Raw genomic sequence first — 23,801 nt, 5'->3', positions numbered from 1 at the left:
AAAAGAGGCCACACCCCTGGCTCACATAGGCGCTCAATAGAAGCCTTTCTCTCTTTCAAACTGCAAGTATGTAAGCTGATAATGGTAAAAAAAAAAAAAACGGCTGTGAAGGGCCACTTCCTACACACAGCATGACCAATAAAAGCTTTCTCAAAACCGTGTGTTCAGGAGAAAAATTATACAGAGAGGTCCTTGGAGTGTAAGCTAGGTGGGGACCATCATCTGTGTCCCTGGTACTTGGCATGGGACAAAGATTTGTTGAATGAATTAATGAACAAATGAGTGAAAGAGCCGGGAAGGGCCGATTACAGGCTGAGGCAGTGTCCCCTGAGGAGGGTTCAAGGTACCTCTGAATCCTGTATGAGGTGTGCATGTGGCCCCCAATCACACCTGTTATGGGGGTCCTCATTCCTTGATCCCAGGCCTCAGTTCTTCCCTCTGATGAACTGATTTGAGCCCCTGAAATCCTCCCGGCCTCGTGTAGCAGGTGCCGGGGAGTGTTCGATGCTGGGGAGCTAAGTATATGTTCTTGGGCAGCTGCTGAGGCGATGTGACCGGCCCAGGAAGGAGAGCACCCCCACCCAGCCCTGGAGGACTGGAGCTGCTGTGGGGGGCGGGTGGAGGAGGGACGGTTGGAGCCTGGCTCGGACCCTCACCCCCCAACACCTCACACTCAGCTCTCACGTCTCCGTGCCTGCCTGGAACGGCCCGAGTTCGGGGAAGCCCTGAGGAGCCTGAGTCTGGGCCTGTGTCCACCACGTCCACGTGCCCAGGCTCCTGGAAGCTGAAGCCCTTCCCCTGGCCCAGGCCTCCCGCATCTACTTCACAGAAGTCCGGCCACCCCGCCCCTTTCTCAACAGGCCAGAGGTTGATTCCAGCCCCTCTGGGATCAATATTGACACAAAGATCTCACACCAATGTAGAGATCACACACATACTGACATGGAGATCACACGCATGCAACACACACATGCACAGGCACACACTGACATGGAGACCACTCCCCACACACATGTGCAGACACACGCACAGGTACACATGGACACGGAGATCATCCCTACACACATGCACAGGTGCACGCTGACATGGATGTCACTCCCACACACACATTCACAGACACATGCATGCACACACATAAACATGGAGATGACTCCCCATGCGTGTGTGCACAGGTGTGTGTACAGACACGCACTAATATGGAGATTACTCCCACGTGCACACACATAGACACACATGCACAGATATGCAATAACACGGAGACCACTTCCTCACACATGTGCGCGCACACACGTGCAGACACACACGCACACCGACAAGCCCAGCGTCTGTGGAGGAGCCCTGTCCTGTGCTTGCTGGTTAAATACCGCCTGTGGGGATTTGCCTCACGCTCCCTCCTCGCCCCGACAAAGGCAGATGGACAGTGTCGTCTAGGTTTTCATCACTGGCCTGCAGCAAGAGCGGGTGTAGTGCCCCCCCTCCCCCTCTCACCACCCAGCACAGCTCAGCACCATCTCAGGGGGACCCCTGCCTCTCGGGCCCCTCAGGCGCCTCCCTCCCAGCAGCCCTGCCCCAGTGTGGCATGACTGGGCCACTGCCCCAGCCCTGGGCACCTCAGGCAGGAAGCTGGCAGACGCCACTCGAACGGGGACAGGTGGTTTTACCGGAGGAAGTTGACAGTTCAACTTCAAACATGGGTGACGCAGGCCCCACACTGCCTGCACCCCAGTCCCACCCCTGCCCACGCCTGCCTGCCCCGCCCCCTCCTCCCTGAGAGGGAGACTCGGGGGGCAGACAGCCTCACCCACGGGTGCTGAACTTGCCAAGGCTGAGGCAGGAGGAGGCCGCGCCCATGGAGTCTCAGCAACCGCCACTGGCTGCCCTGTACCTGCTGGGAGTGCTGGGTGAGTACCCCTCCTGGGGCGTCTGCCAGGGTACCTGGGCTTGGGGGTGCAAGAAAGGAGATGCCAGTTCTTCCCCTGGTCTGACTCTAAGGCCCGCATGTCTGACTGAGCCCCCAGCCCCGGCTTCACCCTTGGCCCTGCTTGTCCCACCACCAGCACCCCAACTCTGCTTCTCTCCTGTCCTACCGGGGCCTCACTGTACCCTTTCAGGCAGGACCCATGCTAAGTCAGGCTTCAGCGTAGCCATCCAGCTCTCCAGCCCGTCTGACGTGGGCTTCCCTCTGCAGATGCCCCCTGCCCCATGAGCGTCCGGCCTTTACGCGGATGCCTCCGGGGTCAGGAAAGTCGCTGTCTCCTGGGCGATTCTGCTGATGCTCTGGGCAGAGTGGCTGCGGCAGGGCGGGGACCGCCTCTGAGAACGCAGCCAAGCAGATGTCAGAGGTGCATGCAGTCCCTCTGGTTCTGTCCCCGGTGGGGCCCCAGACAGGCTGTGAGCTCAACCTGGGTCCCCTCCAGGCCAGGCAGTGGGGCTGCAGAACCCATCCCTGTCCCTGTGGGTCACAAATGAAACAACCTGGCACCCTCTGTTTGCTTGGGGGGAGATGGTAGAAGCTGGGGGTTCTCCATGGCCAGGGACCGGGGACACCAGCGCAGGACCAGAGTCTTGCTGCTGAGGCCATCGCTGACTCTAGCCAGTGGGTAGGATCCGGGGCAATGGTGGGTCAGGGGTGGCGGCAATGGCCGTTTGTGCTGTAGCCTGAGCCCTGGGTTCTAAGCCTGGCCGCGTGTACCCGGGATAGGTCCCCAAGGCTCTCCGGCCTCCATCTCCCCATTTATAAGATGCAGAGGGTGAACTAGATGAGATCTGACCACTTCTCAAGGGTTTGGATGATGTAACGAGGGAGAAAGGTGCTTGATCCCAGAACAGGAGTGGGTGGCAACGAGAAGGGGCTTGCAGCTTCCCAGTTTGGAAGGAAAGGTCTCAGGAGACACTTCCTGCTGAGCAGGGACCCTCAGTCCCTCCTAGAGAAGCTGGCAGGCAGGTGTGACTAGGTGTGTTGTGTGTATGTGTAAATCGGTATGTGTGTTTTTGTGTGTACATGTGTGAGAAATGTGCTTGTGTGTGTGTGTGTGTTTTCATGGGCCAGACATGCCTCCAAATGTCATCTTACCATCCCCTGAGCATGTAACAATGGTACATGTGCACAGATGTTCACATGGCGATTCTCACATAGAGCTGCAAGAGATACAAAATACCTTCCATCTCCAGGGCAGAGGCCTAGAGACGGGCCCCCGGCTGCTTCCTCGGACCCTCCTGAGGAGCTGCTGTGGCCTCCTTGGCCCTGGGGAGTCCTAGGATCAGGCCCTTTAATCCCCACCTACCCTCTACCTGCAGCCTCTGGCCCCACCGAAGCAGGGGGCTGGCCAAGCTCCTGGCTGGGTGCGGGGTGGGCGATCCTGCTCCACGGGCCTCCCACCTGAATCCCCTCGCGGGGCAAGGCTCCTGGCAGGCCCACACCAGTCCATGGCCCAAAGGGGCCCAGAGTCAGGAAGACTTGGCAGCAGCATCTTCAACCCCTGTACTACAGGAGTCATGGGGACCCCAAGAGCATGAGGTTCCTGGTATGTGTGTGTGTGTGTGTGTGCGCGCACGCGCGCGCACGCATTAGTAGATGATAAACATTCCCGTTGCTCAGTGGCTCACAGCTTAGAAAATACCTTTACAGCCATTTCCTTCTGTAAGCTGCTCCGCAGTAGCCTATGAAGGAGGCGGGCCCAGTGTCCCCATTTCACGGTGCAGAAAGCTGAGGTCCGGAAAAGCCAAGTGGCAAGCCCAGGGCAAAGCAGCTAATGAGCAGGAAAGCTGACCCCGGCCCTCATGGAGACCCCTCTGGACCCTTAGCTATGAGCAAAGACCAGCAAAGCCACTCCCTGGAGGAAGAAAGTGCCCGCAGGGTGACAGCATCCTGTGGACTTGCAGCCACCAAGGTCTAGGGGTGCCGAGGTCCGAGGCTGGCGCTGGGGGCAAACAGCACAGGTACCTCTGAGTCATTCCAAGAAAAGATGCCGCCACAGCCCTCCCTGGGGACGCTGCAGTCTCCTGGCTGGCCTTCTGGGCCATGCCCGTGACTTAGGGAACCTGGGGCATGAAGATGCCCAAGGCATGGGTGGGGTGACAGTGACCCTGGCTTCCCGCAGCAGCTCCCCTCTGCCGCTGCCCTCAGCCCCAATCTGCCCGGGGCTCACCTGAGGGCTGGGGGGTGGGGGGGGGCTGCCCTGACCCCTGCACGGCCAGGTTAGGCCCGGCCGCCAGGGCTCCAGAAGCCAGCACTGGGCTGTGGGAAGTCATGGGCTCTGCAGTTTGAATTCCTGTCTGCCACTTGCCAGCTGGGGGACGTTGGCCCTGTCTGTAAGCTTCAGCTTTCTCCTCTGTAAATGGGAATACAGCAGAACCTGCCTCATACAGGTTTATAGGGATTAAATGAATCAATGCATGTAAAGTCTTAGTCAGAATGTCAGCATAGAGTAAGTGCTCAAGAAGCATTAATAATAATTACTGTTATTATTAAAGTACTTTTACTACTATCAGAGTCAGCAAGAAACAAGGTGAGGTAGGATTCGGTGGGAAGGGGTCTTGCCAGGCGCTGGCCTAGTCATCAATTTTTCTGCTCCCCAGCACTCTTGCACAGGCTATTCATTCATTCATTCACCTACAAATATTTATCGAGCACCTACTATGTGCCCAGTTCTGGACAAAGCACTGAGGATACAGCAGTGAACAAGACAGAAGTCCCTCCCCTCAGAGACCTGGTGCTATGGCCCAGGCTGAGAGAGGAGACCCGTTACAGAGCACAAGCAGACGAGCACTTGAAATATTTGCAAATGTTATGATCTGTGCAACCAAGGAAACAGCGGTGGTTGAGATAAGTGACCAACTTCACTGAGGGGCAGTCCCAGTCAGGCCGCCCAGCCTGTGTCCTGGGCTGCAAGGCTGAGGCCCTGCTGTCTCTGGGCACAAAGGATCAGGCCCCAGAACTCCCATTAGGAATGGAGGGACCAGGGGCTGACACTGGCCCTCTTGTCACTGTGCCCAGCCCCAACCGTTCAGTGGGGTTTTCTCCATAGCAACCAGGGAGGGACTTCAACTCCACCTGACAAAATTGATTAAACACCTACTCTGTGTGAGTGCGCGTGCATGCATGTGGGTGCATGTGTGATCACATGTGTACGCTGTGTGTTTTTGTGTTGTGTGTGTATTCATGAAGGCCTGTGGGCTTGGAGCAGCACAGGTCTGGGTCTTTCACTTGGCCACTCACAAATGACAAGAACACCTCTCTAAGCCTCAACCTTCCCATCTAGAAAATGGGGATGACTATTGGGTCTGCCTCAAAAGATAATTAGTCATTAAATCTAATTCATTCATTCATTCAGACAGTAAGTATGTACTGAGCACCCATGACGTGCCAGGCACCATTCTAAGTGCTGGGGACGTCGCAGTGAACACGGAAAACCCCGCCCTGGTGGACCTGCCACTGTAGTCGGGTGTCACGGGGAGACAGTCATGAGATGCAGTAGGCCAGGGATTGTCTGAGTGCTCGGTGTCATGAGCAGTGTGTGCTGGGGGTGGGGGGGGGGCGGGGGACTTGGGAGCACTGGGGGGGTGCCTGCATTACCTGGGAGGGTGCAGTGGGCCTCCTGAGAAGATAATGTTTGAGAAAATTCTGGCAGGGAGGGAGTGAGCGTGCGGGGCAGCCTAGGAGGCCTCCCGCAGAGGGGCCGTGGGCCGGCAGGCTGAGGGGCCTCTGCAAGGACCCGGGTTTTTTCTCCATGGGACTGAGCCGAGGAGAAAGTGGGCTGAGCGTCCTCAAGAGAAAGAGTAGCTCACCTTTCCAGGTCCACGAGCCCTCATCTTGAACCCTAGCCCAATTGCTTTGGGAATTCAGAATTTTTTAGATGGTAGAAGGTAAATCGTGCACAGGCTGTGTGCTCATAGCATGCCCGCCAACCAGGTCTCGGGCAACACCTCCTCATGTGACCACTTCTATAGTGAAACATGAATTCACACGCCCGGAGGGACCCCTAAAAGCTGCAAGTACCCTCCAGCCAAATGCATTAGGAAGACTTGGTTTGGATTTTGAATTGCAGATGAGGGATTGTGGCCATTTCCTCTATAACTACTGCTATCACCACTATCATCATCATCATCATCACTATTTCCCTCACAGGCTGGACCCCCAGGACTCTCACAGGCACCCCAATGCTCCCTTATCCCTCGGGGCACAGCTGGGAGACATGTGGTGGGAACAGGATGGGAAAGCGGTAGCAGTTGACAGAAGACAAGGGTCCACAAACTCCCACAGAGGCTTCCGGAGTGAGCCTTCCCTTTTCTCAGCCTCAGTTTTTCTTATCTGTACCACGAGGCGGGCAGGCTCTGGGGTCACCCCATGGGAGACTCCCGTGGAGCCCTGTCAAGGGCTGGTGATGGTTTTTTTTGCCCTGGCTCTACCGCCAGCGAGCTGCGTGACCTTGGGCAAGTCACTCGGCCTCTCTGGATCTCAGTTTCCTGATCTTAAAATGGGGACGAGCCTGGTCCCTTCCACACAGGGCTGCGGGTGGAAAGAATGAGCCCCCGTGTGTGGCTGAGTTTTGAGATATGTGAAGCTCTGAACAAAAAAGAGGGCTTGTCCCAGTGGAGACACATGGGACACGAAGCTCATGCAAATCCCATAGGCGCACCAGGCCACCAGGGAGAGAGCAATGCGCTACATCACGAAGGCCCTTGGGCCCAGGAGAGGCTCCCTGTCTGCTCCCTGGCACAGGCCCTGGGTGAGCGAGATGGGTGGCCAGATCTGCTGTCCCTTCCGCAGACTCCCGTCCTCTGGCGCTCCTGGTACGAGCCCAGTGGGATTCTCTGTGTGTTTTGCACATAAAAACGCTCCTAATCCTACACCAATCACTTCGTCTGGGGCTCAGCCGGAGAAACAGAATTTTGGCCTGTGTGATTTTTGTTTCCCTAAAGCCTGATGCTGAGGCAGGGTAGACGTGGCTCCCTGACTGGTACCGTCCAGAAACAGGGGTTTCTGACCCTCCAGGGTGGCCTCTCATCAGAGGATGACAGGAAGGAGGATGCAGAATGCCCCCAAAGGCCGTCAGACACGTGGAGGCTGCTGTGCATTGATGAGAAGTTCCTGGATGAGTAGGAGGGATCATTGTTTACGGAAAAATGGACCCTCTGACTTCAGGCCACACTAAATAAGGCCACTAGTTTCCTTACCTGGGAAACAGTAACGACAGCCCCTCCCATGAGGCTGTCAGGGTCTTCCGGGATAAACTCTTGCCCACCCTGGGGTCTGCTCTGCGGAGGGACTCAATCGATGTGCCCTTGTCATCATCAGTAATGTCCCAGCCCCTCCCGGGGTCCCAGGTGCCCTCCACGTCCTAGTGTGTGGGCGCTGTGAGTGCAGGTGTCCAGGGGTCCAGGCAGGGCCTACCAGTGAGTCAGAGACAGGCCGGCCTGGGCTTTATACATCCTGGCTCTGCTGAGGACCGTAAAGTGGGTCTCATCATGCAGGCCCGCCAACGTTCGTCTGCAATTCCAAACCCAGACGTTTATAGATTTCGGGCAAACACATTCGGTGCAAATCCCGACCTGAGTGAATAGGAGGCTATTTATAATCTCGGCACATCCTCCTTAGTGTGCAAATGCATACATTTTACTGCAGAGACCATCCCGGGTTTGAAGCCGGGGCTCTCCAGACGCAGGGTGACAGGAGGCTACCTCAGCAACCACATCATGCGGGCTTGGTATATGGCCGGTATGGCCTGCATGGCCTATTTTTCAAAAACATCTGGATCTTGGGATTTTTTTTTTATATATAAAGCAAAACAAAACAAAAAGAAATATATTTTTTTAATGGACCCCCTAAATTTTAACATTGTGCAAAGCCAATAAAACTCATCGTGGCCTCACGCGGCCTACAGGGTAGCCAAAGTGAGAACCATGTGGGATGTTGGGAGCCAAGAGGAGACGGGAGAGAGGAGATAAGGAGATCCATGTACACCTCAGAGCTGCCTTCAGGAATTCAGCTATGCACGGAGACCTGGTCGGAGCAGGCAGCTCAAAATGATTAAATTCCTGCAAACGCAGAAAAGAGAAAGGGGCTTGGGAGAGTCAGGAGACCTTGTGATTCTGCCTTTCTGGTCCTGAGCTTTTCCTAGCCATGATCAGTCTAAGCCCTACATTTCTGGGCTTGCAGGGGAGGTTGCCTGGAGAGGAAAGGGGCCTTTGGAATTCTCATTCCCAGCCCCAGCTGCTGGGGCGTCGCTGTGGATGGTGGGTTAGGAAGCGGTACAATGCTCCTGTGCCTCATGACCCCCATGGTGTCAAGGGTCTCCAGGCTTCTGTCTGCAGATTCTGCCACAGCAGAGCCTCAGACCTCAGGCTGCAGGCAGGGGCCAGTGGGGTAAGTGGTGGCAGGAAGGGAGTCAGAGAACCCTGAGCACATCTACCAGGTTCAGAGCCAGGAGGATGTTGGTCTGAGCCCTGAGCAAAGCAGCTAAAATAAGCTGTGGGCAATCAAAACCTGAACGTCTTCCTGGACCGAATGAAAGGATAAAGCACCCAGGGTGCCTCCGGGTCAGGCACACATCCCACCATCCACCTTTGAACTGACAGGAAGGTGAGGGATCGTGGAATCTAATGTCCTCATTTTCTAGGTGACGAAGCTGAGCCCAGAGAGGTTGAGTGACTTGCTAAGATCACACAGCAAGTTCATGCGGAAGTCTTCCCCACAGCATGTTTCACAGACTGGACAGAATCACAAGTTCGCTCCCTTTCGTCAGATTTGCATGCCAGGAACACGCAGGAATTGGTGAAACACAGGGCCGGCTGCCACGGCCTTCCCTCGGAAGGAAAGGGAGGCAGCTTGGCCCGGAGGTCAAAAACACAAATCCTGTCCCAGGCGGCCTGGCTGAGCATTAGACCCCAGCAATCACCAGCTGCCTGGGCTACGTCATCTCCCTCAGTTTCCTCGTCTATAAAATGGGGATTAGAATAACAGTACCGACTTCGCAGAGCCGTAATGAGGTTTGAGTGCTCGCGTACAAAAGTGCCCAGGAAGGGTGCAACCTACACACGACGAAGGCAGTGCTGGAGGGACAGACAGGAAATGCTACTCAGCTGAGGACAGACGGGCACCCAGAGGGAGCCAAAGCCCTAGAATGCCTAGGCGCCTTTTCTCAACAGAGCAATTTCTTTTCTAGAACTTTCCTTGGTTGTCTAACTTGTTTAGTGTTTCCCAGCAGGGCCTGGACTAATCTGCGTGAGGTCTGCCACAACGGTCAGGCCTCCCCTGGGGGCTGCAGCGTCTGGGTCTGGGTCATGTTCATCACTGCATCCCCAACCTTGGCACCTGGGAGGCACAACTCGGGGGCAGAGGGCAGGAGGCAAGCTTATGATTCAACCCCGGGCCCTGCCAGTTGCTGGTGGTGTCACCCTGGCGGGGCCCTTACCCTCTGCCAACGTGTCTTCCTGGAACACATGCAGCTCACCTTGTGAGGCCGGGTATGCAGTAGGTGCTCAATCACGGTAGCTGCTGCTAATAAGGAATGTTGGCCGAGGTGACTTTGGGAATGCAGGGTCCCAGGGGAGAAAGGCAAGTGTGAGTCCTAAGACCTGACTCTCCGAGAGTGCTGGACAGGGATTCCTCCTCTGGGAAAGCTCCCTCAGGCCCCACACGTGCCCCAGGTTCAGCCGCTCTGAGCCCTGAACACAGGAAGGCGCCAGGCTAAGTCCTTTACGTAGACCCTTCCCTCTCCTCATTATAAAGCTGGTGCCTCTCTTGTTCCCATGCTGGGTGTGAGGAACCGGAGACTCAGAGAGGCTGGGGACGTGCTCCCCAGGGCCTGCAGGCAGGCAGTGGCAGGGCTATGCCCTCATCCAGAGAAAGGGATCAGTGCCTGAAAACCTGCACGGCACCAAAGGGTGGGTCTTTGTGTCCGCTTTCCCCGTGAGGGCCACTTGGAGCTGCCTCAGCCCTCACGGCTTAGCCAAAGAAATGAATCCCTAAAGGTGGACAGCCGCATTCACCATGGGAGCTGGAACCAGAGGGAGGCGGGAGCGGGAGGTCAGGAGTGAGAGTGAGGGCAAGGCCAAGGGCCTCCTGCCTCCTCTTTCGCCTCCTTAGCGTGGGCATCTCCGCCCTGTCCACCTGCCCACTGCAATAGAGCGGATGGCTGACAGCTGGTCAACACCTTCCCTACCTGTGCCGGAGCTCTGGCCCCTGCTCTGGGCCCGACACTCCCTCTGGATGAGAAATGCCTTCCCCTCCTGAGGCCCAGGACTCCCAGGCAACCATGAAGGGTTCTTGCCACGATGGAGGAAGATCAGAGGGCCAGGATGACTTCATTACAAGGAATCTTGGTTGCGGGGAGAGGGTGAGCTGGCAAGAAGTCTCCCCTTAAAATTCTACCATTGGTTCAGAACACTCAGGCAAGAACAGGCTTTTGAAAAAAAACAACAACAAAAGAAAACCTTTTTTTTTTTTTCACCCTCAGCAACACTTTCTCAAAAACAACTTAAACGCAGCTGTTTACTATATAACATAGTCACGGCAACCCAGGGTTGACCCCAGATCCCAATAGAGAAGTCAGTCCCGGAGCCAGACAGGTGGCAGTCAAAACACCTGTTCCGTGAGCGACAGCGCTGGGTGGTGAACACAGAGGGTGGGCTCTGAGGACACACGGCCAGGCCACCCGATCCCATCCCCACCCTGATCAACCTGCCGCCCAACCACAGGTCAGCCCGTCACAGGCTGCTTTGCTGGGAGACCCGCTCTGCCCACAGTGGGGCTGGGAGGAGGGGGTACGTCCCAAATGGCCCACATTCCTACCCGCTGAGCCCGGGGCTATGGTCTTGGCTCCCCTGCCAACTGGCTGGGCCACCATGGCCAAGTCCCTTCCGGTCGAAGTCTGAGCTTCGATGCCCTCCCCTGGAAAGTAGAGCAGCGGTAGATAAATCTCCGTTGTCCTTGTCCTGCCTTGGGAATTCTAGAAAGTAGCAACCTGGTCTTGGATTCCCTCACTGGTTCATTTCCTGGTTCTTTAGAATGATGGAGCACACACTTTTTTGATTGAAAGCAACACAACAGGACACAGGAAGTGACCCTTACCCTCACAACGCACGGTGCATCCTGACATCCTCTATTCTAGTCCATTTCATTTTGTTTCTAATCACTGTTTGTGATACTGCTTATTCACACACAGGGACAGCAGGAGAGGTTGCGGGGAGGGTGATGGAACTGCCATCTACCTTGACCGTGGGGGCAATTCTCTGACCTACAGCTCTGACAGCCAGGGGCTCATGCACTGAAGGAAAATCGATTGTATTGCATGTTCTTTGAAAAAGTAAAGTTTTAAAACAGGAAAAAACGATCACGGTTGCAACCCACTAAACTGACTTCGGGACCCACCCAGGGGGTACAAAGGTAGTACGCAAAGGCCTGCGCCCGAACGCCGCGTCGTGGGGGCAGGCCGAGAAGGCCAGCGCTCAGCCTGCGGGTGAAGGGGGCGAGCGGGAGACTTCGCTTCCTGACCTTGCTCCTCTCTCCTTTCCGCAGTCACTTCCTGCCTCGGATGGCCCCACAGGCTGGACTCAGGTGAGGAAGAGCCACAGGAGGCCTGGCAGCAGCGGTGGGGACAGGGACGGGGAGCAGGGCTGTGATTCTATCAAGCTGCAGGGGGTCCTGCCAATTAAGAAATCAGCACTTCCTCCAGGGTGAATCTCACCCCATAGTGAGAGAGAGAGAGAGAGAGAGAATCCCACCACGTGCACACACACACACACACACACACACACATTTAACTCACCTACCCGCACGTGGATGCCCTCCACGACCATAAAGCACCCCATGTGTCCGGTTCTTCCCCCATCCTCACACCCCAATAACCACATTTATGCCTTTCTTGCATATCTTCCCAGAATCTCTCTATGCAAGTGCAAACATATCTCCTTATTCTTTTTCTTTCAGAGAGCTTTAGCAAATCACAAAAGCCACGTTCCTACCTATGACCCCGCAATTCCACTTCTAGGTATTTTCCCAAGAGAAATGGGAACATCTACCCACAAAAAGACAGAGATCGGTACATGAGTGGTCAGATTAGCCAAAACCTGAAACCAACCCAAACGGCGAGGGGACGCACACACCTGTGGCGCATCCACACAAGGGCACGTTACTCAGCTATCGAAAAAGGATGGACTCAGATCCCTGCAGCCGCAGGAGAAATCCCAAACACTGAGTGAAGGAAGCCAGTCTGAAAAAAAAAAAAAAAAAAAAAAAAAAAGACAAACAAACAACAATGCTAAATGATTCCATTTATATGACATTTTAGAACAGGCAAAAGTAATCTTTAGCCACAGAAAGCAGATCAGTGGTTTGCCCGAGGCTGGATTCAGGGGACTTGCCAGGTGATGGAAATATTCCAGATCTAGAGGGCGTTGGTGATTACAGACACGGGCACATTTGTCCAATTCCATTAAACGAGTACCCTTAAAATGAGTGCACATCACTGCATGTAAACTGTACCTCAATAAAGTGGATTTTAAAAGTTAGAGAGAACAAGAAGCAGGCACCAGGCCCATCTCAGATCGCAGGAGCGGGGCAATCCTGCTGCACAGGGGAGCCGAGGGTCCCCTGCCCACTGTCCCAAGTTCCCCTCGGCTCTGAGCTCTGAGCCCCAACCTTTGGGGCCGGCTCCAGGCGGCGTCAGGGTCACCTGGGTCAGAAGAGGCCCCTGAGCTTCTGGGAAGTCCCTGCAGTGGGACTCAAGGATGAGTCACAGGAGCCTGGCTGGGGGTGGGGGCCCAGGAGGAGACCCGGGGGCAGGCAGGAGGGGCCCTTCCCAGACTGACCCTCCCCAACTCTCTGGCCCCTAGAGCTCCAGGTGAGACTAGCAGGCTCCCACTCACAGTGCCGGGGCCAGCTGCAGGTCTACTTCGATGGCAAGTGGCACACGGTGGACAGCTGGAGCTGGAGCCAGAGCCAGGACTCCTGGGACGACCCCAAGCCGGTCTCCAAGCTCTGCCGGAAGCTGAACTGCGGGGACGCCTTGGCCCTGGCCCACATCCCTTCCTTCAACAGCCCCCAGAACCAGGTCACCTGCTTCGGACCTCTGGGGTCCTTTTCCAGGTGCAACTCCAGCGAGGCCCACCAGGGGGCCCCTCTGGGCCTGATCTGCTCAGGTGCGTTCCCTCAGCCTGAGACCCGGGGCCTGAGCAGGCAGGTGGAAGGGGGGTCCCTGATTTACAGTGTCCCCCAAACATTCACTGGTGGGGAACTGGACGGGGGGAGGCAGAGGGGTGCTGGTAGGATGGAAAAGGTCAAGGACCTGCTAACTTCACTGTCTCCTCTTAACCTCCGTTTTCCCAACTGTAAAATGGGCTGGTGCTGCCGACCTCACAGGAGGCTTAGAGATGTGGGGGGCAAGTTCCAGGTCCTTCTCAACAGTTGCCCCCAGTCCTCCCCACATCCCCATCCTTCCCTCCTGCCCGCTCACCGAATGTCTCATTGCAGAGCCACAGAAGACGAGTCCACCGACCACCAGGCCACCGCCCACAACACCAGAGCCCACAGGTAGGAGGATTCTGAGGCCCCCTGGGGGTGGGTGTCCAATTTAGTGATGAAAACACAGGATGCCCAGCCACAGTTGAACTTCAGGTAAACACAAGTTTTAGTGGAATTATGGCCCATGCAATATTCAGGACCTCGCCATTTCCCAGGGCCATGGGCCGGTCATTCATTTGTCCGAGCGTGGGAGCCACAGATCCAGGAGCAAGGAGGGCCCCGCTGCCGCTGTCAGTGCTCAGCCCACAGCACTCTTCCCTCTCTCCCCAGCGCCGCCCAGGCTGCAGCTGGTGCCGGGGCCCGGGGGCCTGCGCTGTGCCGGCCTGGTGCAATTCTACAGCGGCAGCCTGGGCGGCGCCATCCGCTACGAAGACCTGGACGAGGACAGGATGAAGGACCTGGGGAAACGCCTCTGTGAGGACCTCCAGTGTGGCTCCCTCCTGAAGTTCCTGCCAGAGGCTGAGACAGCCAGGACAGCAGCCGTAGGGAGGAGCGGGCCCTTGCCGATCCGATGGAACATCCAGAACACCAGCTGTGCCCGCCTGGAGCAGTGTTTCAGGAAAGTCCAGCCCCAGATGGACGGCCGAGCTCTTGCCCTTGTCTGTTCTGGTGAGTGAGGCTGGGTCAGACCCACAGGCGTCCCCAGATGGTCAGTCACCACGTGTTCCCCCAAACCCCTGCGTGGAGCTCAGGGCTCGGGGCACTTTGGAGAACACAAGGGAGGCAGCGGCTGAGGGTCGGCCTCCCTGCGGTAGGCAGGGTGGCTGCAGGCACACCAGGGGCCTTGGGGATCTTGGGAATCTCTGCAAAGTAACTTGAACAAGCCCAAATGCCCCAAATGCCACACAGGGAGGCGGGGTCAGCAGGACTTCCAGGAGGAGGCGAGGTCTTCTCAGTGGGTTTTGAAGGAGGAGGTGAACGCAGTGGATCAAAGGAGAGAAGGCTTGTAGGCGGGAGTCGTGAATTGTGTGCCAAGGACCAGAGCAGGATGGGGCGGTTGGCAGGACAGGTCTCACAGGAAGGGAGTTTGTGAATCCCAGGGACAGCGAGGTCACACAGGGTGAGAGGCGGGAGGTCCCCAGGGCACAGCAGACAGAGGGGGGCCAGAGCAGGTCCCCAGATGGCCTCCCGCACAGGCTGCCTGGCCACAGACCAGCAAGTTGAAGAAACTGCTGATGCTGGTGTGGAGGGAAGGTGGCCGATGAGTCTGGTCCATGGGACCCCAAAGCCAGGATCAGTGGAGAAAATGAGGGGAAAGAGACTACAGTTCAAGATGAGGAAGAAAATCATTGCCTGCCTGGGGAGGGATGCACTTCCATCAGAGGGAGGGCTCTTCTGGAGTCCAGACTTCAAGGAGCCTTCCGTCAGGCGAGGGCGCTCTTTTCATTTTCAGAGGTGGGTACCACCATTATCCCCATGTTACGGAAGAGCAGGCGGGCGCTCAGAGAGGTTCCATTTCTTGCCCAATATCAAAGATCAGCGATTTTCAACCTTTTTCATCTCATGGCACACATAAGCTAATCACTAAAATTCTGCGTCACACCAAAAATACAATTTTTGCCAATTTGACAGAAAAAAGGTATAATTTTGATTCATTTACACCATATGGCTATTGTACTGGCTGTTGTCATTTTTTTATTTGACAATCTAAGGCAGCGATTCTCAACCTGTGGGTCGTGACCTCTTTGGGGGTCGAACGACCCTTTCACAGGGGTCGCCTAAGACTATCGGAAAACACATATGTAATTACCTATTGTTTTTGTGATTCATCACTATGCTTTAATTACGTTCAATTTGTATCAATGAAAATACATCCTGCATATCAGATATTTACATTACGATTCATAACAGTAGCAAAATGACAGTTATGAAGTAACAACGAAAATAATTTTATGGTTGGGGGTCACCACAACGTGAGGAACTGTATTGAAGGGTCGCGGCATTAGGCAGGTTGAGAACCACTGCTCTAAGGGAAAAGAGGTCGTGTTCCTGATTACATGGTCAGTTATTGCATGTTTTAAACATCCCTGTGGCACACTGGTTGAAAATCACTGTCATAGAATCATAGGACACCGGCTGGTTTCTACTCAAGCACGGTCACGCCAGAGCCTGCTGTCTAAGCCTTGGCTACTCAGAGTGTGGTCCAGCGCCAGCAGCATGGACTTCATTGGGGGCTGGTTAGAAATGCAGACTCCCGGGGCCCACCCCCCACCTACAGAATCAGGGTCTGCACTTCAGCAGGGTCCAGGGATTCACGAGCACGAAGCTGGGAACCGTTGTAGTGGACTCCTGGGCTCTCCTGCGGTGGCCCCCACTTATTGGATGCCTGGTGTGAATTAGCCAACGCTGCCCCCTCCAGGCAGAAGCTGTCCCCAAGGGTCTCGGCCTGAGCAGGGGAGAAAGGCTGGCTCTCAGCCCCAGCCAGCCCTCCTGCAGGCTGCAACCTGCAAACCACACCCGGGGGGCTGGCCTTTGACTCTTGTTCTAACCAGAAGATTTACTAGAGCTTAGAAGGTGGATGTTCCTATGGAAACCAGCCGAAGCTGGTGAGATCGCAGGTCCCTCCACACTGAACCGTGGGGCCTCAGTGATGGACCCCAGGCCCCGCCCTGACAAGCAGGGCCTGGGCAGCAGTATTTCTGGCTTCCGTCCCACCTGTGAACGGCCTAAGCCCCGGCGAGGTGGCCCCCTCTCTGCCAGTGGCACGGGGTCCCAGTAGCCAGGCGTGCAGGCTCTGCCGCCTCATCTCCCATCGCTTCCCCTCCCCAGATTTCCAGCCCAAGGTGCAGAGCCGCCTGGTGGGGGACAACGGCATGTGCGCAGGCTTCGTGGAGGTGCGCCAGGGCGGGCAGTGGGAAGCCCTGTGCCCCAACCGCCTTGCCAAAGGCTCCTCATTGTGGGAGGAGGTGTGCCAGGAGCAGCAGTGTGGCAACGTCAGCTCCTACCAGGTGCCGGATGCCAGCGACAGGACCTCCAGGGGGCTCTTCTGTCCCCAGGAGAAGCTGTCTCAGTGCTACCAGCTTCAGAAAGCATCCTCCTGCAAGAGGATGTTCGTCACATGTGAGTCGGCCACAGACCACGGCGGGCAGGGGGCAGTTCTGGGTTTTCCCTCCAGGGCTCAGTCAGTGAGCACGTTTCTGAAGAGCAGGCCCAGGAGCTGGACAGAGAGCCCCAGGCCCCCAGAAAAGGAGGGGAGACGGCAGATGGGGGGAGGGGAGCAAGAGAGCTCAGGCAGCACTGAGTGTGAGCCATGAAGAGGGTACTGGCCGTCACTGTCAGGCAGCCAATGAATGACAGGAAGCTGTTCTATCTTCTCCTCTTCCAGGATGGACGATAGTAAAGCGGGGGACAGGTGGGACGTATCGGTAGATGAATGGTAACTGAGTGACACATTAAAGAGAGAGATGGAGGGATAGACAGCCGGCTATTGGTACATGGTCACATATCGGTGCCTTACGTGACAGCAAGGTGATCGCTTATAACTGGCAAATGGTAGGAAGCTCAACGATTGATGACCAAAGTGGCTAGTGATAGCCGGATGGTTAGTTGTTAGATGATAAATGGTAGATGGATGAGTGCGTAGCAGAGAATTCCAGAGACAGTGAAGAGTGGCCCACATAGACAGCTGCCTTCCACACACGTGCTGGTGGGCGACTGGGGGAAGCCAGGCAGCAGCTTCCCTCCGGATAGGCTGATTCGATGCCAGCAGGGTGGGACTGAGTTCTCTGCCTCCCCCAGGTAAGGGTGTGAAGGCGGCGGGCCTGGACGCCGGCGCCGTGGCGAGCATCATCCTGGCCCTCGTGCTCCTGGCAGTGCTGCTGGTCATGTGCGGCCCTCTCGCCTACAAGAAGCTGGTGAAGAAATGTAGGTACCGGTGCCCCAAACCACTCCGCTTTCAGCCCCCTGTTGGGGGAGAATAGGGAGGACCCTGCCTTTGCCTCGACACCCAGCCCCGCCCCTCTCCTTTCTACGGGACTCATTCTGCCCAAAGTGCCAGAAAGTCAGGAACATTGTAGTTGATGATTCCCTTGCACCTCGGCGCCACTGAGACCTTCTCCCAGCCAAAAGGAGGGTGCGTCCATTCTTTAGCCAGTGATGGGCCGAGAGGGACAGCAGCACGGCCTCTGACCTCTGGAAACACAGGTCCCAGGCCTGGTGGCACCATCTACGTGATGGCGATTAAGACACTTCCTCTCTGAGCCTCAGTTTCCTCACCTGCAAAATGGGCGATTGCTCACCTAGTGAATATAGCAGGTTGCTATCTTTGTCTTGCAGAACTCCGGAAAAAATTGTTCAAAAGACAAGGAAGAGAGCTTAGAGGCGGGCGGTGTTGGCTGGGTCCCTACCATCCTCCCAGATCTTAATTCTGGTTCTAAACTAAACAGTCGTTTCTGCTGGAGAACCAATCACCTCTAGCAAGAGATGGGTGCAGTTTCCTCCCCAGCAAGTCAGGAAACCAAGGCCCCCAAAGGTTTCAGGGGGCAGAGTCCAGCAGTCGCCCCCTCGACTGCACTTGCCGCTCCCCCTACACCCCCTTCCCTTCCCCTCCCCGCTCCTGCCTCCACCCTGATGTGTCTTTCCTGTCACCCAGTCCGCCAGAAGAAGCAGCGCCAGTGGATTGGCCCGACAGGAATGAGCCAGAACAGTAAGTGTCCCCGGAGGCAGTGTCCTCCCTCAGTCCCAGCCAGGCCCCCCTCCCACTGCCCCAACACCGCCCAGTTCAGGAAGGAAGCCCTGGAGGCAGAGTTGAGGCTCACGGCTGGACTGTAGGTGGAGCCAGTGGCCGAGGAAGAGCGCTGATCTCCACCCCGCGCGAGGCTACCGTGTGCCTGAGCCAGCTGGTGTTACCAGGTGGTACTCAGAAAGCAGGACTCCATGATCAAACAGATGTGTGTACCCCCGAGTGAGGCAAAGCTGGACAGGGTTCTGTATTGCAGGACTTATCAGAACCTTAATGGGCATTTTTGCATTGTTCATCTGCAAAGCAGGGACACGTGAAGGAGGGTTGTTCAAGCGAGTGTTATCATGGAACAACTTTCAACGGCTGGTTGTAAAGCATTTTGATGCAGCGTGCCCCACCCCCACCCAGCCTTCACCTTCTGTCCTCCTAGCCACGGCCAGGGCACCCTCATGGAGGGAACTGCAGCTCCCCTCCTCCCTCCCGCTTCGTGTTCTTCCCCCCTTGGTCAAGAGCCAAATCCTTCAAGAAGGCTCTGTGTTGTCTTTTTTTTTTTTTTTAATAAATAAAGGCCTTCAGCTCTGGGAGGGCAAGGGGATATATTCACCCTACCTCTTGTGTTTCCATTCCCTGCTGAAAATATGCTTGATGACTGACTGACAGACCAACTGAAGGCCCAACCTGCCAATCAGCTGGCTGGCCAACCCCAAGCTGCTCTAAGTCAGACTCTCACCAGTAGGAACCTGTCCAAGAAGAAAGGAAAAGAGGGATGTGTTAAAGGAGCCGTGGGTGCCCTTGCAGCTCCTCCCGCCCCGTTACACAGTGGGAACAGAAATTAAGTTCTGAGCTCCCGGTGGGAAGGAGGGTGAGGAGTCAGAGCAGCAGGAGGAATGACATTGTCTCCTGCATCTGTCTGCTCAGTGTCTTTCCACCGCGATCACGCGATGACTGTCCGCCGGTCCCAGGCTGAGAACCCCACAGCCTCACACGTGGAGAATGAGTACAGTCAGCCTCCCAGGAACTCCCAGGTCTCAGCGTATCCAGGTAAGCACGATCGATCGGGGTGCCCTAGGAGACAGGGCAGGGCTGGAGCGGGGTCACGTGATCACCCAAAGCGAAGTGGGTGAACTGCCGGCTGACAGCGCTCACAGCTGGGTGCAGGAGGAATACAGCCTTAACGACAGAGAAGGCACTGGGATGCCGTTAGCCCCAGCACGGCCGTGACCCCACAGACCTGCTTCTCTGCAGGAGGTGGTGGGCGAGATGGTAAATGAGGCAGAGCAGCGACCCCCGGAGGCCCGTGGGAACCCTGTATTGAATGCTCCCTGACTGGCCCCAACAATGAAGCCCCAGGGAGCCTGGAGTTCAGCATCATTAGTGAACATTTGGCTGCCAAGCTCCCAGCTCCTCTGATCTCCGGCACCCCGCGGGGCTCTGGGCTCTGAAGGCTCTGTCTGTGCAGCCTGGGGGCAGGGGGAAGCCCGCTGCAGGCCTCTCCTTTCTTTCCGCAGCTCTGGAAGGGGCCCTGCGTCGTGTCTCCACGCAGCCCGACAACTCCTCTGACAGTGACTATGATCTTCACGGGGCTCAGAGGCTGTAAACGGTGAGCGCGGCCCAGCCCCCAGGGGTCCCACACAGCCCTGGGGGTGAGCACCGGCCACTGGGCTCCTACCTGCTGCCCACCCTGCCCGTCCCCGAATGGGCAGGTCCAATGTCCTGACTTGCGTAAAAGGAAAGAATAAGTGGGCCTCGAGGATTTAAGTGATGGGAGCTGACTGAACAATTAGAGCTGAGGACGCACTCACCTGAACCCCCCCTACAGTCCATCTCAGGAGACCGCCCACAGGAGCCCCTAAGAGGTTTCCTGGTGGACTTGCGCCAGAGCTGCCAGCAGGAAGGAGAAGCCCCTGACCCAGAGGGACAGCCAAGGACCCTGACACTGAGCAGGGGCCTGGGGCCTGCGCCCCCACCTCCCGAAACCACCTCCAGTGTGTGAGGCTTCCTCATCTGACGTGATTCCTTCTCACCCACAGACCCAGGACACGGGAACAGACATCCAGAGCCAGACCTTGTGTCCTGAGAACATTCTGCATTTGCCGCTTGGAAATATGTCCCCCTTTGTGCCCCAGCCAGGACATGGGCGGGGGTGCAGGGGGCCTTTCAAATGCCCACGCAGGAGTCTGGCCCAGGGGAGACCCACACAACAACTCGGCCGACCCCTCAAGTGTGGCAGCTGTGAAAGGGCAGAGCCCACAAATAAGCAGCCCCCCCAGGCAGAGGCACCTGGGGGGGGGGCAGGCCCTGGAAGGCCCCTCCCCTGTCTGTGGGAAGCAGCACCCCAGCAGAATCGGCTCTCTCCTCAGACCTGGACCCCAATGAGGACTGACAGGACGCTCACAGCCGGGGGGAGAGGTGGGAGCTGAGTGCTCTAGTGTATTTTTAATATGTTCTTTGTTAATAATGCCTTTTCTATTTTCTGGGCATCAGAGTACCCGGCCTCCTCAGTCCAGGGGCACCCCCCTGTCCCTCTGGAGATGCCTGGGGACCGGGGACACCTGCTGCAGGAGGTCACAGTCCCCGTGCTCAGAGGGCTGCAGAGCTGACACAAGGATAGCTCAGCATGTCACAGCAGCGCCCAGCAGGGGCGGTGTGTGGGCGCCCGGACTTCACATGGCCACCCGGCCCCGCGCCCAGCTCCACTCCTCCATCTGTGGCTCCCCACGGCCCCTTGCTTCAAGGTGCCTCCCCTAAAAGAGAGCAGGAATGCTGGCTGTTAAGCCAAAAGGGCCCCAGGGCCACCTCACAACCTGACACAAAGCGGGGACCAGTAAACCCTAGCCGGTTTGGGGTTTTGCTTTGCACAGCAGTTAAAAGTCCAAAGCTAAAGGGGTTTCAGCCAATCCCAGTTAACCTCCTCCCTGGAGAGCCAGAGATCAGGGCTGAATATTTCTGTGGGTTAACTAACTCCCTCAACAGAGACAGGCTCCCCTCCTGCTCAGAGCCTAGACGCACACCGAATCCTGCGGCGCCCAGGCTTCCTTAATCACAAGCGAGAAGAGGGCGTGTAGGGAGAGGCTGTGCCAGGCCTCACTGCGCCCCTGGGCCTCAGAGGGCTCCCCGAGAACACGAGAACACGTCTCGGATCTGGGGCCTTCCTTCCCCCAGCGGGTCACTGTATCCACCGGGAGCAGCACATGTCAGGGGTCTCAGCCACAGAAGCCACTCTGGGAGAGCACCAGGCTTACCAGGCGCATCCTGGGGAGAGGGGAGGTCCTGGAGAGCGCTCCGGCACCACCAACACCCTCCCGGCAGGCCTCCGCCCTGCCCCTGCTCGGGACTTGGGTCCTGTGAAGTCCAGGGGCCAAGCCCGGGGCGTGGATCTGCCCCTGACCGTGCCAGGAGTCCGGACACAGGGGCCGCCCACCCCTTCCCGTGCGTGGGGCGTGAAAGGGTCCTCAAAAGGAAGCTGAGAGGCTACTCTTAGGTCGGGCAGAGGGTGTGAAGCAGATGTCCCCTAGCAGAGCCTTTCTTCGTAAAAGCTCCCCAATCTCTAGCTTGGCCACCACACAAGGCCCTCAACACCAGCATGGCCTACCTTAAAAAGCACACTCCCCCTGCCCAGCCCCCTCAAGAGCTGTGTTGAGGCAAAAGTCTCAGCTTTTCGGGTAGTGGCAGGCAATGCATTCCCAAAAGATCTGCTTAAGCAACTGAACAGGGTCTGTCTCAGCCTTGGAGGCACCTTTGCCAAGTTCTCGCCTTGGCAGGGAGACCCAGCCCCAGGAAGATGCGCCTGCCAGGCCGTCTCCCTCAGTCCTACAGGATGCCGTGCCCTCCCGCCAAAGGTGACCTCTTGGTCCACATTCCTGCCTCACGGCCACCTGCCAGAGTAAAGCAGGGGCCGCCCCTCAGCCTGACAGGTCAGCACCCACCTGTGTGCCCTGCCAGCCCACTCCCCTGAACTGTGCTATCACCTGACCCTCAGAGGCAGTCCAGTGTGCCATCTGATTCTGGCACATTGTCTCCGTGTTAAGTCATGGGAGCTGAGAACCCAAAAGGAAAGCTCACTTGGACCACCCAGCAACAATCTGGCTTGGACGTTGTCCTGCACCTAGGACCCGGGAGGACTGAACGGAACGAACTTGACAGCTGAAAGGACATTTCAATGAAGTGTCCTTTCTCACTAAGCTAGGAGTCTTTGAGGTTCTGAATTTGACCCTGAGACCTGCCACTCTGCAGCAGGAGGCCCACTGTGGTCTGTGCGGAGTGTGTTGGGTGGGGAGGGAGGCCCAGGGAGTGCTCAGGAGCCAGGATGTGCTCGATCTGAGGTGTGGGCAGCCTGCAAGAAGGAAGAGCGAGGGCCAGCAGGGGTGCCACACCTGAGAGACCGGTTGAAGCGGCTCTGAACCAGGTCCTTTCTTAGCAAGTGGCATGCCCTCTCTTCAGCTGCTCTGCGCACCCTGCCACCACCCTGGAGCCAACCCAAAGCAAGTGACTCATTGTGCCCCTCCAGTGAAATTTGCAGCCTCTTCCTACAGAGCCAGTGCTCTCTAGGTCCTCCTCTGTCCTGCGTTCTCAGCCCCCGGGCACTGGCAAGGCAAGGCCAAGGAGGGCGCCGAGGGCAGGGAACATCTGGCCGGGACCCAGGGGCTCTCAACAGTGGGCTCAGATTTCCCCCAGGACTGTGGCCTTTCGAAGCCTGATGCCTTCTGGCTCCACAGAGGCTGGCAGAGGAGCCCCTGAGGCCAGCTCAGACAGAGCTGGGTGCAAGCCCCACCCCTCTAGGCTGTGCACCCCGGTCACTGAACCTCCTGCCCTTGTTTAAAATGGATGGAGGGATCAAGGTGATGTTGAGGACCCACGATGAGGCACACTGAGCTTCGCACAATGTGTGTGGCCCTGTTGTTGACATTGGTGATTCTGGGCCTGCCCTTGTCACCTTGTGTCACCATGCAAGGACAAGCTGATCCATCAGAAACCTGGGCTCCTGACTCCACAGAAGCTGCCCTTCCTGCTGAGAGCAGAAGCCCCTCCCAGGCCGCGTGAAACCCGCTGAGCTCAGGAGGAGCTGGGAGGGAGGGAGGCTGGCCCATGCCAGGGGACCACTGGACTCCTCAGCCGGTTTAGCAGCGCGCTGCCCCTCTGTCCTAGTGTAGAAACTAGATGCGGGGACTCGGACCCCAGCTGGGGCTCCTGGACAGGCCAACAGCAGATGTCACCAGCCCAGCAGGCGGCAGGAACGCACATGCGGCCTAGCAAGGTCCTGTGGCCTCGCAGGGTCCAAGCTCTCCACCGTCAGGCGTGGATTGCCCAAGATGGAAAGCCACAGCGGAAGAGGAAAGGGAGATGCTTAAGAGCCAGGCCCAGGGGTGAAGGGGTAGGGGAGGGCGGCAGCTCCGGAGGCGAGACCCAGACAGAGGGGGCTTTGTGGACAGGAACCGAGGCGGCCTTCAGCAGAGCGCAATCCTGAAGGCGGTGGAAGAAATCGGCGCCCCCGCCCCCGCCCCCAGCCCCGGCCCAAGCAGCCCACTCCACCTCTCAAAGGCACCGGAGCCACCACACTGCACAGAACACCGCAGTTTATTATGGCAATTACTTATACAA

The 23,801-nt window shown here is 57.0% G+C and overlaps 1 protein-coding gene across 1 annotated transcript; it reads left to right on the top strand.

The window, feature by feature from the left end:
* The first annotated feature begins 1,738 nt into the window (after positions 1-1,738).
* Positions 1,739-20,675, top strand: CD5 (CD5 molecule). The gene is made up of 11 exons (XM_090260765.1): positions 1,739-1,901; positions 11,519-11,557; positions 12,835-13,140; positions 13,472-13,531; positions 13,793-14,131; positions 16,292-16,582; positions 17,261-17,386; positions 18,114-18,167; positions 19,122-19,244; positions 19,712-19,803; positions 20,234-20,675. Exons 1-10 carry the CDS (start codon positions 1,850-1,852, stop codon positions 19,798-19,800), a joined length of 1,479 nt encoding a protein of 492 aa, XP_090116891.1. The 5' UTR covers positions 1,739-1,849; the 3' UTR covers positions 19,801-19,803; positions 20,234-20,675.
* Positions 20,676-23,801: the final 3,126 nt, after the last annotated feature.

This window comes from Furipterus horrens, unplaced genomic scaffold (genome assembly GCF_987537825.1).
Source record: "Furipterus horrens unplaced genomic scaffold, mFurHor1.1.pri manual_scaffold_2, whole genome shotgun sequence".
Lineage (NCBI taxonomy): Eukaryota > Metazoa > Chordata > Mammalia > Chiroptera > Furipteridae > Furipterus > Furipterus horrens.
This window is presented reverse-complemented; position numbering and strand designations above follow the sequence as displayed.